The sequence below is a fragment of the Lynx canadensis genome, chromosome B3, assembly GCF_007474595.2.
Source record: "Lynx canadensis isolate LIC74 chromosome B3, mLynCan4.pri.v2, whole genome shotgun sequence".
In the NCBI taxonomy this organism is placed as follows: Eukaryota; Metazoa; Chordata; class Mammalia; order Carnivora; family Felidae; genus Lynx; species Lynx canadensis.
The window spans coordinates 141,650,388-141,667,639 of record NC_044308.2 but is presented as its reverse complement, the minus strand read 5'-3'; the positions used below and the strand labels follow the sequence as shown (position 1 = coordinate 141,667,639).

The 17,252-nt window shown below is 47.6% G+C and overlaps 2 protein-coding genes across 13 annotated transcripts in view; one reads left to right on the top strand and one right to left on the bottom strand.

The window, feature by feature from the left end:
• Positions 1–1,609, bottom strand: part of WDR25 (WD repeat domain 25) — a 140,767-nt gene extending 139,158 nt beyond the window's left edge. For 4 of the 11 annotated variants that reach the window (XM_030319960.2, XM_032593459.1, XM_030319958.2 and 1 more), the window contains exon 1: positions 676–945. The gene's annotated coding sequence lies outside the window, so the exon portion shown is untranslated. Of the gene's footprint in view, positions 1–337; positions 621–666 lie in introns of those variants that run through there. The other 7 variants (XM_030319965.1, XM_032593460.1, XM_030319964.1 and 4 more) reach the window with 5 other exon arrangements.
• WARS1 (tryptophanyl-tRNA synthetase 1) overlaps positions 875–17,252 on the top strand; it is a 31,665-nt gene continuing 15,287 nt past the window's right edge. The window contains exons 1-4 of one of the 2 annotated variants that reach the window (XM_030319972.2): positions 875–908; positions 7,212–7,390; positions 12,640–12,853; positions 13,854–13,962. In XM_030319972.2, coding sequence (XP_030175832.1) covers positions 7,277–7,390; positions 12,640–12,853; positions 13,854–13,962 — 437 coding nt within the window. In that variant the 5' untranslated portion in view covers positions 875–908; positions 7,212–7,276. Of the gene's footprint in view, positions 909–1,611; positions 1,925–7,211; positions 7,391–12,639; positions 12,854–13,853; positions 13,963–17,252 lie in introns of those variants that run through there. The other variant, XM_030319971.2, reaches the window with a different exon arrangement.

Below are 17,252 nucleotides of genomic sequence, written 5' to 3'. Positions count from 1 at the left end.
AACAACAGAAACTTTAGGGGGGAAAAGTGCTGCCTTTTTTGTTTCTAAGGCAAATGGGGAAAAAAGGGAAAATATTTCATGGTGTGGGGACGTTCAACTAAGACAAAGAGGTACAGGGAGAAAGGTAAGAGCATTGGAGAAACGAGGCTACAAAACGGGGGAGTGGCCCTGAGAGTCACTAGCACGTCAGCTCCATGAGGACAAGACTCCTTGTGTTTTGTTCACTGTTTGATCCCCAGCATCTAGAAATATTTGTGAAATGCAACCTGGTGGGAGGGGGCACAGAGAAAAGTAAAAGAAATAGGATCTTCTCCTTCAACAAACATATCCTGATTACCTACTCTGTGCCAAGCCTTATGTTGGGTCTGGTGTGTACAGCGATTAAACACAGAACACGGATCCTGCGCCGGAGGCTACAGACCGACGAAGGCAACAAAGAAGATACGACCAGAGATGGGTTTTGAAGGATGAATAGAAGTTAGCCGAGCTGTCAAGAGCTGGAGGTGAGGCTGGTCCAGAGCACCACGCATCCGGAAGGCAGCAGCGATGAAGGACGGGCGAGGGACGGAGAAAGGCCCGCGCTGAGGGGTGTGGTGCTCTCCGACCGCCGCCGCCGCCGCCGCCGCGGGCTTCCAGCCCCCTCCCGCCCCCGGGCCCGCCGCTCACCACACGCACCGGAAGCGCTCGGTCCTCCCGGAGGCAGTCCCGCCGGCACACCGCAGCCCAGTCGCGTTCCGCTGGTGCCGGGGCCTCCAACCAATCACCCGCGGCCTCCGTCCTGCCCCCGCGCGAACAGCCAATGAGGGTGCAGCCTGGCCGGAAGAGGTTCCGGCCGGAAGGAGTTTCCAAGGACGCCCAGGAGGCCGTCCGTGGCTGAGCCGGCGGTGCTGAAGGGCCCGGCTGGGCCGGTAAGTGAGGGGATGAGGGAGGGCGGGAGGCCGGGGCGGTGCCGGAAGACCTGGCCCTCCCGGAGCCGCCTGCAGGCGAGGGCCCGGAGTATCCTCCTCCGAGCCCGGCTCGCTGCCCGCCGGGTTCTGGCACCACGAGGGGCGCGGAGGCTGGCACGGCGCCCCTCGCCCCCTTCCTCCCAGCGCCGGCGTCCCCGTCTGTTGCCCACTCCTGCCGGCACCGACCCTGCATCGTCTCCTACCTCTTCCCTTTCCCCATGGCGAGAAGCCCCCACTTTTAACGGGGCTCTGCCACGTGCCGGGGGCTTTGCCTCTGGTATCGTACTTAGTCTCCTCCACGGTAAAGTTAGGAGGCTTCTTTATGCCCATTTCACAGATGAGGAAACCGAGGATGAAGCAGAGAGGTAATGTGACTTGCCCAAGGTGTTGAGATGCCCGAGCTGGGATTGAAACCCAGGCCCGTCTGACCCCAGAACTCATGATCTTTCCACTGCATTGCGCTGCCTCAGTGAACACCTGCAGGGAAGGCACAGTCGCCGTTCGGCCTCTCCACGGCTACACATAACACTTACTCACACTGATGCTTGGGTGGGGAAGAGGAAGAGGGTGGAGAGGTTATACGGAGGCCAGTCTAGGGAATGTATGGGGTGGCTGATGCAATGACCGGCTAACGACTCGTTTCTCAAGAGGGTTTCATTGGTCCCCACCCACCCCGCCCACCCCTGATTGGACAGTCTCCTCAAAGAGGTTGGTCGAGAATCTCAAGTGTTTCCGAGAAACTGAGTGATTTCTTTAAAAAAAAAAAAAAAAAAACCCTACGTGCAAATAGCTGAAGAGTGGGGTAAACAGGAAAAAAAAAAAAAAAAAAAAAAACAGAAGAGCCTTTTACTAAAAAGGAAACTGAAAGAAACAGGGGAAGACTATTAAAGAAGACCGCTGGCTGTACAGGGCAGTCTCAGCTCCTCAACTGCCCGGCGTGACCAGTGGCCACCTCTGCAGTGTCTCCCACAACCTGGGTATGTATTGCCATCTTTGCCAGGCTTGGAGCTTATTGGTATTTTTTGCCAGCCTTTTACCAAGTGCTGGAAACCTGGGCTGGGGCGGGGCAGGGGAGGTGAGGAGTGGTCTCTCCCAGAATCAGGGCTTATCGAGCGTGCATCGTATTTCATCCCGTTGACCCAAGTTCATGTGGTTCACGACTTCCCCAGGGGATGGAGATCTCGGGGGAGCAGGTGCCTGTTTGGATTTATAGCTTGACTTGCCGCACTTTTGTGTTGGCTATCCTGTTTCTCACTGACGAGGACTCCTTACACTGTCAGTACCCTAACGTCAGCATTCTCATTGTGACACGCCAGTTGTCTTCGGCCGGCTTCTTGTATGTTGACGTCTTCTTTGCGTCACGTACGTTTTATTTGAAGGGGAGATTTGAAGATCACGTACATTTTATCATTTGAAGGAGAAAATTACCTCTTTTCCCCGCGTTTAACAAAGAGAAGGTGGACATAATCTGTCCCAGGGTTCCAAGTGTTAAAGAACTCCTTGCTCTACCAGTCACTTTCCTGTCCTCTGGGAACAACAAAGCTGTTGTCACCGACACTCCGGGGCCAGGATGTGAGGGATGGTAACCCACCTCCTGGTGGTATTCCAGGCATCCAGAAACTCCTGGGTCGTCTGCTCTTCCCGGCTGCTCTAGAATTGGCTGTGTTTGTGCCCCCTTTCCCCGGATTGCAGAGTGTTCTGATCCTCCGTGAGATGATTTCATTATGGCCCAAGTCCTGTTTTTCAGTTAAAGAGTTCTATTACTTTCTGTTCCTCACCCCAAAAGCAGCCAGTTTCCTCAGGTGCCTGTTATGCCCCTCCGGAACAACGGAACCTGTCAAAATGAGCACAAGATTCAAGTTCTCTAAAAAGAGGAATTGAGAATTAATTTTTAAGAGCTCTTGACTTTTTCTTTAAAGGTGCACTGTGGTCTGCTATGGAGTATGCAGTTCTGCTCTTTCCAGTCCCAATATTTTTTTCAGAGGAGATGATAGATTACTCGACAGATTATAGCTTTGTTTCTTGGCTTTAGATCGTAGGATTTGTTAAGCAGATAAAACAAGTCTCCTTAAGAAAGATTCAAGGCTGCCTGGGTGGCACAGTTGATTGAGCATTTCACTTTTGATTTCGGCTCAGGTCACAATCCCAGGGTCATGGGATCGAGCCCCGAGTCAGGCTCTGTGATGAGCCTGGAGCCTGCTTAAGATTTTCTCTCTCCCTCTGCCCCTCTCTCCCCCACCCACCTCTCACTCTCTCTATATATACATACAAAGATTCAAAGCCCTCCTCGCAGTTTAAGCAGTAAACACCAAGACAGTTGTCTGTACATTTGGCATCTCAGACCCCGTTGTAGAAGTAACCTGGATACTCTGGAACCTGATTGTTCTGCTGAAAACTATGCATATGCTAGCGTGCATGTCATTTCAGGCATGCTGAACTCTGGGGTAAAAACCTCCAAAGTTAAACTTCATTCTAGATCATGTCAACTAGATGTGAGAGAAAAGGACAGCATGCACATGAGACGGTGGTAGCTGGGTGGGTGCCTGAAACAGAAGAGGTTTTGTTCTGTTGTCTCCTCACTGAGGTTGCATCATACACACACGCACAGTTTATCGTGTGGGTGGTTCCCATGCACTGTCTGCCTCCCCATCACAAGAGCGGGGAGACCTCATCTGCTGTTGTCTCATCAGATTTAGCTCCCGTGTGCTTCTCTCAAATGGAATTTTGCTATGGAAAGACATATTTTTCCCTACGTTATGGACCCTAAGCACAGACTCCATTCATCTAGCTGATTCTCTACAGTAATCTGCTCCATTGTAGCGGGGAGATTATCTGTCCAGGCCTCACCCAGTTGTCCTACCTGGTGCTTTCCTTAGGAATTTTTTAGGGGTAATTCTGATCTGTACTTGCTTTTGGCCCTACTCACAGACTTTAGAACCTTACTGCTGTCACCAGTTTCCTTTTATGGCAGACACCATGTGTTTGGAAGGACCGGGATAAAGCAAAGGGAATTCCAAAGAGAGTGACCAGGATGGTAGGCGGATGTTAGTAGTGGGGAAAGAAACCAAACTGGGAGTGTGAAACCTAGAGTAGGTGCCATGCCATCATCCTGGCCCTTCCCAAATCCTGGCAGGCTCAGCTCCATGATAGGATGCTAAAAATGAGGCTGTTTAGGGGCGCCTGGGTGGCTCAGTCGGTTAAGCGTCTGACTTCGGCTCAGGTCGTGATCTCACGGTTCGTGAGTTTGAGTCCCGCATCGGGCTCTGTGCTGACAGCTCAGAGCCTGGAGCCTGCTTCCGATTCTGTGTCTCCCTCTCTCTCTGCCCCTCCCCCACTCATGCTCTGTCTCTCTCTGACTCTCAAAAATAAATAAATGTTAAAAAAAATTTTTTTTAAATAATCAATTTGCCAAAGTGGCATATTAAAAAAAAAAAAATGAGGCTGTTTAAAGTCCACATGGGGCAAATCTACCTTAAAGTGGGAAAAGCACTTGTGAAGATAACATAAGGATGTAAACCTTACGGTGAGGATTGAACTGGGTGACTGATGAGACTGATTAATTCAATAAATGCTGATAAACTGCTGCATATGAGGCACTAGAAGCACATGGAAGAGAAAGCCTGGTGCCTGCTTTCACTGTCTAGTGGAGAAGACGTGAATAAGTAAATGCAGTGTGAGTGCCCTGGTAGAGTTACTAACAAAATGCTTGGGGACCACCGACGACAGAGGGATCAGCTTGGCCCCAGAGGCGCAGGAGTCAGGAAGGGCTGCTGAAAAGAGCTGAGGTCTGAATTAGTAAGATAACAGGAAGTGTGCATGAAGAGGAGGTTATCACATTCCAGGCAGGGGGAGCGGCTGGAATTCTGAGAGAGCACACGGCTTAGAGGAGCTTTGGCATCAGGTCCCAGCTTAGCTACCCTGGCAGTGGAACCTCAGGGGCTGGTTCTAACTTCCCTGGGCCATCAGCCTCTCATCTGCTAATGCAGAGCATATACTATGCCATGGGATGTGATGTTTGGCCATTTGTGGCTAGAAGTGGTTTTCATCCCTTTGATTGTTATCTGATACGAGCCTCAGTGTTTGTCCTCACAGGTGCTCCTCAGAGGCTCTTCCGCATTTCTTATCTTTTTTATAGGCTTCCCTAAACTGGGGCTTTGTTATCTGAAACAATCATTTCACCCGACTTCCTTTTCTGGGAATTGAGGTGATTCTCAGCAAGGGGGGAAAAGAAACTGACTATTGTCTCATCCTGGTTTCAGTATTACAGTTTCATTGACTTATGTAAAAATTGGCCTAGTTAAAATTTATATACTTCTTAAGTAAACACTTAACAAATTGATAAAAAATAAATTACCCCTGGGGCGCCTGGGTGGCTCAGTCAGTCAAGCATCCAACTTTGGCTGAGGTCATGATCTCAAGGTTCGTGGATTCGAGCCCCACATCAGATTCTGTGCTGACAGCTCAGAGCCTGGAGCCTGCTTCGGATTCTGCGTCTCCCTCTCTCTCTGCCCCTCCCCTGCTTATGCTCCGTCTCTCTCTCTCTCTCTCTCTCTCTCTCTCTCTCTCTCTCTCTCTCAAAAATAAATAAATATTAATAAATAAATAAATAACCCCTTGAGGCACCTGGCTGGCGCAGTTGGTAGAGCATGCAACTCTTGATCGTGGGGTCGTGAATTTGAACCCCACAAGTAGTGTTTACTGGGTGGCTCAGCCGGTTAAGCATTCGGCCTGCTCTCAGCTTGGGTCTTGATCTCAGGGTTGTGAGTTCAAGCCCTGCGTTGGGCTCCATGCTGGGTGTGAAGCTTACTTAAAAAAAAAAAAAAAAAATTACCCCTCAAGTTTGTGTGTTTGGTTCAGAGAGTTAATAGAAAAAAACTTAAACAGTTAGACACAAAATAGTCATTTATTGAACCTCTGCCACGGGGCTAATGCTGTCCTGGACTGTCTGTTAACCCACACTGTCACACTCCATCCACACACCAGTCCTGCAGGTAGTGTTACCGTCAGCCACACCTCACGGTCGAGAAGCTGAGACTCCTCGCAGTCAGGGAACGTGTAGGACAGCTTTGGAGGGTGTAAGCTGCAGCTGCTTGAGCTTATGTCCCATCTCTACTGCTCGTGTTATCTCAGGGAAGTTTTATAACCTCTCTGTGCCTCGGTTGGCTCATCCGTAAAATGGAGACAACAGATCTGTCTCACAGGATTGCCGTGAAGCTTCCGCAAGCAGATGTGTATAAGGTGCTCAGAAAAGTAGCAGGTACGGAGGTGCCGGGAGTTAGCTGCTCTGGCACAGCCCATTGTCATTGTCCTGTCCTCACTCAAGGTACAGCTGCAAGTCATAGATGGAGCTGGGGTTCGGCCGAGCCCCGGAACCCTGACGACAGTACTCGTAGTAGGTGTATATCTTGTTTTAGTTTACGAAAGGCTACCAGCTGGTTTTTCCTCATTTCTTCTTTAGAGCAGCCCTCAAGGTAGGTGGAGAGGTTCCTGATGGTGCCACTTGACAGATGAGGAAGCGGACACTGACCCAAAAGGGGACTGACTGTGGCTGGTCTCTGCTCCAAGGCGACACTGGGTGGCCTGCCTTGTGTCCCACCTTTTTCAAGGTTAACAGAAAATAATAACTACTAAAAGGTGCCGGTACACCTTCCTCAGAGGTCTGCAGTGAAGTTAGTCAGCACGTAGAATGGTCGGGCTATGTATAGTTTTTTCCCCGTTTGGAGCCCGGGACAGATAAGGCCCTGCCCTCCACCCCACCTCGCTTCAGCTGAGAACAGAGCAGCTGGCTGGCAGAGAAAGCCGTTTGTTCAGCCGTATGTTGGTTGTGGCTGCAAAGGCCTGGAAACTCATCTCCGGCACAATTAAGATAAAGAGTAAATAGCAGTTTGCCAAATGTTTTTAGCTCTAGTGGACTTAGGTTTGTTAAAACACTTTGGTGTTTGCTCCCTGAACAAACACGCGTCCTTCCTGTGCGCTGGGCACCGGGTGAGGCTCACATGCACTTAGTTAGGGGTCCTCCTTTGCTGCCCTGAACTCCCAGCCCCTCCGTCAGTCCTCCTCACTGCACTTGCTCTTCCTCTTTTCTCCTTCATAGCCCCAAATTCCTGCCGATGCCTTTATCACCGCTGTTTTCCCCGTGCCCTTTCTTGTAACTCCTCCATCCTTGTTGGAAAGGCGAAGGACTAGGTAGATGCATGAGCAGTAAAACAGCCGCGGTGGTTGGTTAATCGGTCTTCCCCCCCTTCTCCCCCTGGCCCCCCACAGTTTTGTCTGGACCACCGAGCAAATCTTCCGACGCCCTAGCCAGCTAGAGACCTAGGTCCTGGAAGATGGCGGACGTGCCCAACGGCGAACAGGGGTGTGCCTCCCCTCTGGAACTGTTCAACAGGATAGCTGCTCAGGGGGAGCTCGTGCGGTCCCTCAAAGCTGGAAAGGCACCACAGGTATGGGATTTGTCGGGTTCGCTGCACACGCATCTGGGCCAAGTCTAGGGTTATGTTTCCTGGGAGCAGACTGTTCCCAAGACTCTGTTCCCTCAATAACTGAGGTCTTTTGACTATGAATTTATTTTCTCTGTTATTGACGTGCGTGTGGTCTAAACAAAAGCCTCTGAAATTCAGCAGTCCTCCACCTTTCCTGTTCCCATTTTCTTTTCCCAGAAACAAACATTTCAGTTCTTTGAGCGGATTCTTTGATATGTACCCCCCATTTCTCTAAAAATCACACTTTTACATTGCTTCTTGTCGATATTCAGGTGTGGGTGAGAGGAGTTAGCACCTCCATCGGCACCTCCCATCCCTCTGCTGTCCCACGCATGTCAGTCAGTGTCAGCATCGATGCTCTTCTGACCACAAAAGTGCTGCTGGCAGCTGACCCCCTGAGTATACTCCAGGTGCCTTGCCTTTCCTGCCCCGGAGTTGATGTTTGTCCTGATTCCTGTTTGCTCAGTGTCTTGTGTACTAATGGTAATGGGGCTCCGGGCCCCCTCCAGCCGGGTGAGTCTCCTCCCATGGCACTCACACCAGCCAGTGTGTAGCTCATCTTCTTGAAAAGCTGTCTCTCCCTTCCCTCCCCCTGTGGGCTCCCTGTTTCCTGATCCTGTGTCTTACTCCTCCTTTGTTTACTCTGTCTTGACAGAGCAAATCCTCCAATAGTTTTCTGAAAAAAATTAGTGCTAAAGAAGTAATTTGGGAGGACTTGCATGTCTAAAAGTACCTTTATTTTGTCTACTATAACTAGAAACTTAAGACCCTTAATTCTCAGGGCGCCTGGGTGGCTCAGTCAGTTAAGCGTCCAATTTGGGCTCAGGGCATACTCTGTGGTTCGTTGGCTTGAGCCCCTCCTGGGCCTCACTGGGCTTGCCATGCACTCTTGTGTGTGTGCTCGCACTCTCTCTCGCTGTCACTCTCTCTCTCTCTCTGAAAAATAAATAAACTTAAAAAAAAAAAGGAGGACCCTTAATTCTCAGAAATTCTATTATTTCTTTGATTTCTTCTCTCCTGTTTTCTCTGTTCTCTGTGGGTCTTTTTTTCCCAGAAGCTGGCCCCCTCTGTTTTTGTTTTTGTTTTTATTTTATTTTTTAACTTTTCCTTTCCATTTTGTTTTCTTGTTGCTGTTCTTTCAGATATATTTCCTTAACTTCTTATGTTTCCTTTTTTTTTCCCTTTGAGTAGGCTCCACACCCAACGTGGGGTTTGAACTCATAACCCTGAAATCAAGAGTCTCATGTTCCACCGACTGAGCCAGCCAGGCACTCCCTCCTCAACTCTTAATCCTCCTATCGTGTTTCGTTTATCCTGTCATTTTTAACTTCCACGAGCTCATTTGCTTTTCGAATGTTCCTTTCCTTATAGCAACCCGTTCTTGTTTCCTAGGTACGGTAAGTGACCTTGTATCTCTGAGATCTTGGTGATGGTTTTCCTGATATCCTCTGAGGACAGAGGGGCTGGGCTGTGTGGCTGTCCCTGAACTTCCCCGTTCAATGCCGTGTGCCCCTGATCTAATACTTCTAACTCCACCTCCCTGGCACAGAGCCTCTGTGTGGGGGGGGCGGGGGGGAGGGGGGGCAGAGAGCCGACCAGCTGTATCTTAAACAGACTTTCAACCTGTGCTCCTGTTTTTAGAACCCACTTTCCCCCTCACTTCCACTGATGCCCCAGCCCCCAGCCCCGGGACTCCCCAGCGGCATAATTCCAGTGTTTCCACGACATTCTGCTACCAGTCCATCCAGCAGCTCTGCAGTTTCCGAAATCTTGTTGCTGACGCCCTCTTTTTGTTGCCTTTGTCCTCACGGGGTTACGCCTTTCTTAAAGGTCTCTCTGCTGTTGCCGTGAGGTTTCAGGAGTGTAATCCGTTCCGTCTGCGTCTCTAATGCACGGAGGCACTGCCTTTCCTTCTGCGACGCCTCCACTCTTAGGAACCTCAGCTGCTACATCTCCGTGACTTCCTCGTCTGTCCCTTCCAGCCCCGGTTGTCTTCTTTTCAGGACTGCTTCCTGGGTCCTCCACCGATGGCATCAACCATCTCCCACCCACCCTGGCAGTGGACCAGGGTGGTCAACTCTTTGGACCCCGAATAAACCATTATATCTTAAAAGAAATAAGCGGTACTGTAAGACAGTGATGTCAAAACAAGGAGCTGGTTATTCACAGACAGAGGTTTACACATCAGGTAGGACTTGGTGGATGAGGCTAAGAAGTTGTTTTTAAAAACCTTGAAATAGGGGGCGCCTGGGTGGCGCAGTCGGTTAAGCGTCCGACTTCAGCCAGGTCACGATCTCGCGGTCCGTGAGTTCGAGCCCCGCGTCGGGCTCTGGGCTGATGGCTCAGAGCCTGGAGCCTGTTTCCGATTCTGTGTCTCCCTCTCTCTCTGCCCCTCCCCCGTTCATGCTCTGTCTCTCTCTGTCCCAAAAAAAATAAATAAACGTTGAAAAAAAAATTTTTTTTAAATAAAATAAAATAAAATAAAAAAACCTTGAAATAGATAAAGGACCCAAATGTTCATTTACTCTTTAAACCCATTTTTGGAAACTTGGCAGTGGAATTTTTACCTATTTAATACTAAATATGAATACCATTTCATAAGTGTTTTTAGTTAGTAATTCTTAGTGACTCCAGTTGTGTTCATTATTAAACACACGATACTTAACACCATTTAGAATTACTCTTCCAAGTGTGTTCTTTGACTTAAGCCATCAGCTGACCAACGAGAGAGATCAGAGGTTGCACAATGAAGTCAGAGCAAAATGGGGAAAACTCAGAAGTAAATTTGGCTCTGGAATGTGTTATGATAGAACACCTGATGTTTTAAAAATTCACTTTATGCAAATACTTGAGCCACTTTGGGAGCACCAATACAGTGAGGGCACCGGGAGTCCTTTCTTCAGCCGTCTCTGCCATGTGTGTAGGCTGGGGTCCTCACCATTCTTCTCTTCTCCGTGTACCAGGGGGATAAGACCCCCTGCTTTCAGCCACAGTTCACTAAAAAGCAGGGTGTTTCCTGGGGGGATAGGTCAGAATCCAGGGGCTCTGAAGAGAGACAGTGGCTGGGAGCATGAACAGTTTGAGCAGGACTCAAGAAATGACACTGGATCAGGGGTGCTTGGGTGGCTCAGTTGGTTAGGCACCCGACTTCGGCTCAGGTCATAATCTCACAGTTTGTGAGTTCGAGTCCCGTGTCAGGCTCTGCACTGACAGCTGGAGCCTGGAGCCTGCTTCCGATTCTGTGTCTCCCTCTTTCTCTCTCTGCCCCTCCCATGCTCATGCTCTGTCTCTCTCTGTCTCTCAATAATGTTAAAAAATTTTTTTAAATCAAAAACAAAAAAAGAAATGGCACTGGATTGTAAAGGTTAAACTAGAGAGCAGTCGTTTTTCTTGTCCTCTTAGTTTAAGTAAACTTTTTAATTGGAAGTGCACCATTTAACCAGAAAAGTATGGAGATCGTAATCAGTCCTCTTACTGAATTTTCACAAAATGACCACACCTATGTAACCAGTGCCCACATCAGGAAACCAGACAGCAGCGCCCGGAAGCCATCCTCAGGCCCCTTCAGCCACTGCCTCTGCCCTCCACCCTAGGCCTCCACCATGGATAGTTCTGCCTGTCTTGGAGCTTTATATATTCAGGTTGTGTATAGTCTTTTTTTTTCTCCCCTAGAAAGTCAGCTTTTAAGTCCTGTTTCAGTGTCCTGTTCCATGTTAGATTAAGGAAACAAGAAAATCCACACGGCAGGCTTGTCTGTCTATTTAAATCCCACTCCAGACTGCAGACAGTTCTCGAGCAGGGATACTGGTTCAATGTTTGACTTTCAAAGAGCCTCCAGGTTGCAAGCAGAGTTCGAGCAGATAGAGTATGAAATGTCAACATAGCCGGTGATAAAAGGGTATTGACCGAAGTGTACTTCAAAGCACGCTAATCCTTCCCACAGATAATTCGATAAATCATGCTTGCTAAACATTATGTGGTTGCACTGAACCTAGGCACTACAGGAATCAGATGAGTAAAACGTACGCACCTATGCAGCCTGGCAATTATCCTATCTCTTCTATGAGGGTTAGCCATGGGGTTATTCGGCCCACAGTTCTAATTCATTTTAAGAACGAATTCCAGGTAGTTTCCGAATTTGAAACTCAAATCTGTATCTGCGGAATCTCCCCAAGGTGTCAGTTCTCTGTGGCCCCGGGGCTGCTCCTGATGCAACCGTTACGTCTGGGTGGAGGTTGGTGTTGTGGTGTCTCCACCAGGAAACCCAGTTTATGGAACATTATGTGTAAACTCTAAACAGGAATGTTTGTACTTCCCTTGGCAGGCAAATTGGACTGTGTATATTCTTTGTTTGTGATCTAATCCAGCAAGGCCAATTACAGGAGCAGAGCTCTGGGCATAGCATGACTAATCTGCCTAATTAGGCCTGCTCTTTCAGAGGCCAGCCTTCATGGGTGGCTAGTGTGGGCTTCTGGAGCAGAAGGGCTTTGATAGATCTCCAGAGTACCCACGGATGTAGTCTACATTTGCTTTCCTTCTGCTTATTTAAAGCACTCAGTATGCAAACACTTTGGACAGCTTGATAAGGCTCCAAACTACAGTAATATAACTGTTTCCCACTACATCCCTCCTTAATTTATGACTTGAAAGCCTCTATTTTTCCTTGCCTTTATCTGTTTCCCTGATGTCTAGGGTTGCCATTACCATCCTTGGTGGCATCATCTAAGCTGCCGCAAATACTCGTCTCAACTGTGTGGCCCATAAAAACAAGGTCCGATGTAGAATTCCGTATACTCAGTCCAGGGAGCTTGCCGCACACGTTCTCTGGCATCGGTGGTGTTTGAGAAATCCTTAGTGTATTCACTGTGTCGTAAATAACAGTGTATATCATGTCACATTCATCCGGTAGTGTTTGTGGTAGTAATCCATAGATTACATAGATCCACTAGAACAATGCAGAAGTGAACTATATTTGGGCCCGTGACTTGCCGTGTGTCCATGGGCAGACTCCTTCACCTCTGTGAGGGTCAGAGTCCTACTGGAACAGCACAGTGACAGTGATGCTGCCTGCCTCGGAGGGCTGTCTTGATACTGAAGGAGGTAACGTGTGTGAGGGCATTTAGCACAGCGCCTGCCACATGACAGTCACGTTCAGCAAAATGTTAGCCATGTTAGTATTTTTAGGTTTCATCCTTATTTCCTTTGTCCAGGATGAAATCGATTCTGCAGTACAGATGCTGTTATCGTTAAAAATGAGCTACAAAGCCGCCATGGGGGAAGATTACAAAGCCGACTGCCCTCCAAGGAACCCAGCACCTGGGAACGATAGTGGCCTAGGTGCCACAGAAGCTGAAGAGGATTTTGTGGACCCTTGGACGGTACAGACCAGCAGTGCCAAGGGCATTGACTATGATAAGCTCATTGGTACGTCCTGGGAGAAGCCCCGACTTTTAGAAGTGATCCCATTGTTCACTAGTTGATCTCGTTGGTGTTTTTTTCTCTTGAATTATAAACCCAGTCAAGCTTCAATGGCAAGAAAAAATAGATGCTAAAATCTTTTGGTCGTGCATTATATTCCCAAAGGATTCTTTTCAACTGAAATAACAATGTAAAACTTATTTCAAAATAATGATCTACAGTAGATAGGTTAGTGGAAGCGTTCTCCTTTTTTTTTGAGCAATTCAGAACTTCAGGAAAGGTCTTTTGGAATGGCATCTTTGCAGTCATTCAAATCACCTTTCACTGAATGCTTAAAGTCAGAAATGGATCACCTAAGTCTCCTCCGGTGGTATTGACTGTGGAGCTGAAAAGCTGGAAGTCTGCTTAAGAAGGGTGACTCCTCAAGGGGACAGGTCGCCACTGGCCAGCCCTTCCCCACAGGGCTTCCTGCTCAGGGAAGTCCGTATTCCAAGATCACTGGTAATCACCAGAGAGGGGGCATTACTAAAATGTTTTGATCAAAGTTGAAAGCCATTTTCCTAATTTAAGTATCGACTACCAATGGGGGGAAATTCACTGGTACACAGATGCTAGTTCAATCCAACAACTAAAGAATATTAAGATTATGGTTGTCAGTGTACATAAAGTCCCCCGTAATTAGCAACTGGGGGCGGGGGTGGAGGTGAAAAGTTGCTAGGCAGGCTGAATTCTGGATATGTTTCCCATCAAAATCCAATCCCAGACAAAACACCGTTTTATTCTGTAATTTGTTTCCTGTTTTGCTGGTTGTCGTCTCAGCTGTCATTGTTAACATGAACGGCATTTGATTGGGGTTGAGGTAGGGACTAGGAGCAAAAGTCCTGGAGAGGACTGAGTTCGTTAGGACTGTACACGGATCACCAGCTTTTCCCCTTCGGTAATACCTGATCACCAAACCCCACACCACCTAAGATAGTCATTTCCTCATTACCATCTTTTTTTCCAGTTCGGTTCGGAAGCAGTAAAATTGACAAAGAGCTGGTAAACCGGATAGAGAGAGCCATCGGGCAGAAACCACACCGCTTCCTGCGCAGAGGCATCTTCTTCTCGCACAGGTCAGGGGCTTCCCACCCTCCTCTCCCTTTAGTTCCAGACATGATTAGGAGGCCCCTCCCGCAGGCTGCCTGCTATGTGGGGAAATGATAGCCAGTTGTGAAGACTGGGGTCCACCTTCTGTCCTGTCAGTAACTGGCCGTGGGTTCGTGTACTGTCCCCTCCCCCTCGGGCCCCGACTTTATTCATTTGTGAGCTGTTCACGTCACAAGGTGGAGGTCACATACGCGGCAGATGAGATTCATGCTAGATTATGCACTATAAAATCATAAAATGTCATAAGATAAAAGATTAATATGTCCAAGTTTAACATTTCCCACGCGATAAGCAAGAGGCTTCCTGAAACTGCGCCCTCTTCCTGCCATTGTACTGGCTCCCTCGTAAGTCATGGCAAAAGAGAAACCAATAGAGTATACCTGGAACAGACTACCCCTACCTCCTACTATAAATTCCACGCAGATTGCATCAGAAAATGGGCAGGTTCCAAAAGGGTTCTTGTAGCTCATTTTTGAAACTCTGCTCACGGGATTTATGGTCCGTGGTAGGGCTGTTCTGTCGTGCTTGCACTTCGTGGTTATGGGAGAGCACGCAGCATGGCACTCGGCCGTCTGCTGGAACACTTAAAATTCCGTGTGCAGAAAACGCCAGGCCCCACTCAGCCCTCTTTCTGGACAGAATATAATCAAAGCTTTTGCCTTAAGATTTAATTAACCTTCTTCAAGTACACAGTTCAGTGGTCTTTAGTATATTCATCAGGTTGTGTACCCATCACCACCACCAGCTCCAGAACATCTCCACCCCAGGAAGAAACCCCATCCCCCCACCCCCACCACCCCGGCAACCACCATTTCAGGGTTTTCAAGGTTCCTCCGTGTTGCCGGGTGCATTAGTGCCTCACTCCTTTTATACCTGAATAATGTGCCATTGAATAGATTCGCCCCACAACATTTTGTTTATCCATTCACTGCTTGCTGGGCATTTGGGTTCTTTTCACTGGAAAGAATGTATGTTGTGTGAACATAACGTTCTCAGTTCTCTCAGGGTGTGTGGGAACAGAACTATTGCATCATAAGGTAGTTCTAGAACTTTCTGAGGATCTGCCAAACTGATCTCCACAGTGGCTGTGATTTTTGTACTCCCACCAATAGTGCACAAACAAGGATTCCAGTTTCTCCACATCCTCACCAACCCTTACTGTTTTCTATTTTGTGTTTGTTTTAGAGTCATGCTCATAGGTAGGAAGTGGTTTTTCTTTATCTTTTCTTTCTTTTTTTTCCTTGAGAGGGAGAGAGAGAGAGCACAGGCAGGAGCTGGCAGGAGGGGCAAAGGGAGAGAAAGAGAATCCCAAGCAGGCTCCAAGCTCAGCAAGGAGCCTGATGCGGGTCAATCCCATGACCTTGGGATCACGACCTGAGCTGATAGCAAGAATCAGACGCTCAACCGACTGAGCCACCCAGGTGCCCCTGAAGTGGTTTTTCATTGTGTCATGATTTATATTTCCCTAATGACTAATGATGTTGAGCATCCTTTCATGTGCTTATTGGCTATTTTTATATATTCTTTGAAGAATATTCTGATCCTTTGCCCGCTTTTTAATTAGGTTATCTTTTTATTACTGAGCTATAAGAGTTTTTGTTTTTGTTTTTTAATTTTTTTTTTAACGTTTATTTATTTTTGAGACAGAGAGAGACAGAGCATGAACGGGGGAGGGGCAGAGAGAGAGGGAGACACAGAACCGGAAGCAGGCTCCAGGCTCTGAGCATCAGCCCAGAGCCCGACGCAGGGCTCGAACTCACGGACCGTGAGATCGTGACCTGAGCTGAAGTCGGAGGCTTAACCGACTGAGCCACCCAGGCGCCCCAAGAGTTTTTTATATAATATTTCAGATCCTAGTTTCTTATCAAATATATGGTTTGCAAATACTCCAATTATGTATGTATCTTTTCACTTTATTGAGTGTTCTTTGAAACCCAATACTTTTCATCTTTATGATATAGTTTATTTTGTTTTTCAGTTCCCTTTGCTTTTAGTGTCCTAAGAAACTGTTGCCTAATCCAAGATCATGAAGATTTGCTCCAAAAGTTTTACTTTTACATTTAGCTGTGGGTTTTCCCCGAATTATGCCCTGAATTATGTTAAGGAAGTTTCCTTCTCTTCTTAGCTTGTTGAGTATTTTCATCATGAAAGGTGTCGGATTTTATTAAATTCTTCTTCTGAGTCTGCTGAGATGATCATGTCTTATATTGATAGGGTGTATCACATTGATGGATTTTTGTGTGTGGAACCAACTTTGCATTCCTGGGACAAATCCCACTTGATCATGATAAATCATCCTTTTTATATGTTGCTGGATTTGGTCTGCTAGCAGCTGAGGATGTTGGCATCTGTATCACAAGGGTCTGCAGTTTTCTGTCGCTTGTGGTGTGAGATAACCCTGGCCTCAGAATGAGTTTGCAAGTATTCCCTCTTCAGTTTGTTTGGAAGAGTTTGTGAAGGATTGCTGTTGATTGTTGTTTTTTTAATATTTGATAGAATCCGCCATGAGGCCATCTGGTCCTGGGCTCTTTGTGGGTCATTTTTTGATTACTAGTTCAGTTTCTTCGCTTGTTCTAGATTTGTTCAGATTCTCTATTTCTTCTTGAGTCAGTCTGGTAGTTTCTCTCTAGGAATTGGTCTTTTTCATCAAGGTTGTCTCATTTGTGGCCATACGATTGTTCTTAGCATTCCTTTATAATCCTTTTTATTCCTGTGAAGTCAGTAATAACGTCCCTTCTTCCATTCCTGACTTTAGTAGAGGCTTCGCACTTTTTTTCCCACCTTGGTCACTTTCGCTGAAGGTTTACCAGTTTTATTAATCTTAAATCAAAACTTAGCATTTTACAGTTCTCACTGCCCATATGACTTGTTTACTTCTGTGAGTAACCCTGTAGGCTCTTGGCTTGGGGAGGCATGGAACTTGCAACTTTTGGCCATTCTCAGGTTTGAGAATGCCCCTCTAAAGTTATCATCTGCAAAATGGGGGATTAGAGGAGAGGTGGCACATGCTGTCAAGCTGCAAACTGTGGGCTTTGCCTGGGCTCCTTCACCTACTGGAAACTATCCTCACGAAGCTGAGCTCAATTTGCAAGCCTCAGTCCATTCCCTGTGCTCCTTAAGAGCACCTGGCCCCCAGGGCAGTCCCTGGGGAGCTCTCAGAGACTTCAAGGACAGCTCGTGGGACAGCTACATTTTTTTCTTGCTTCTTTAAGCCCATAAAAGTTAATTGTGAGAACCAAAGAAAGACTCTTTTCTT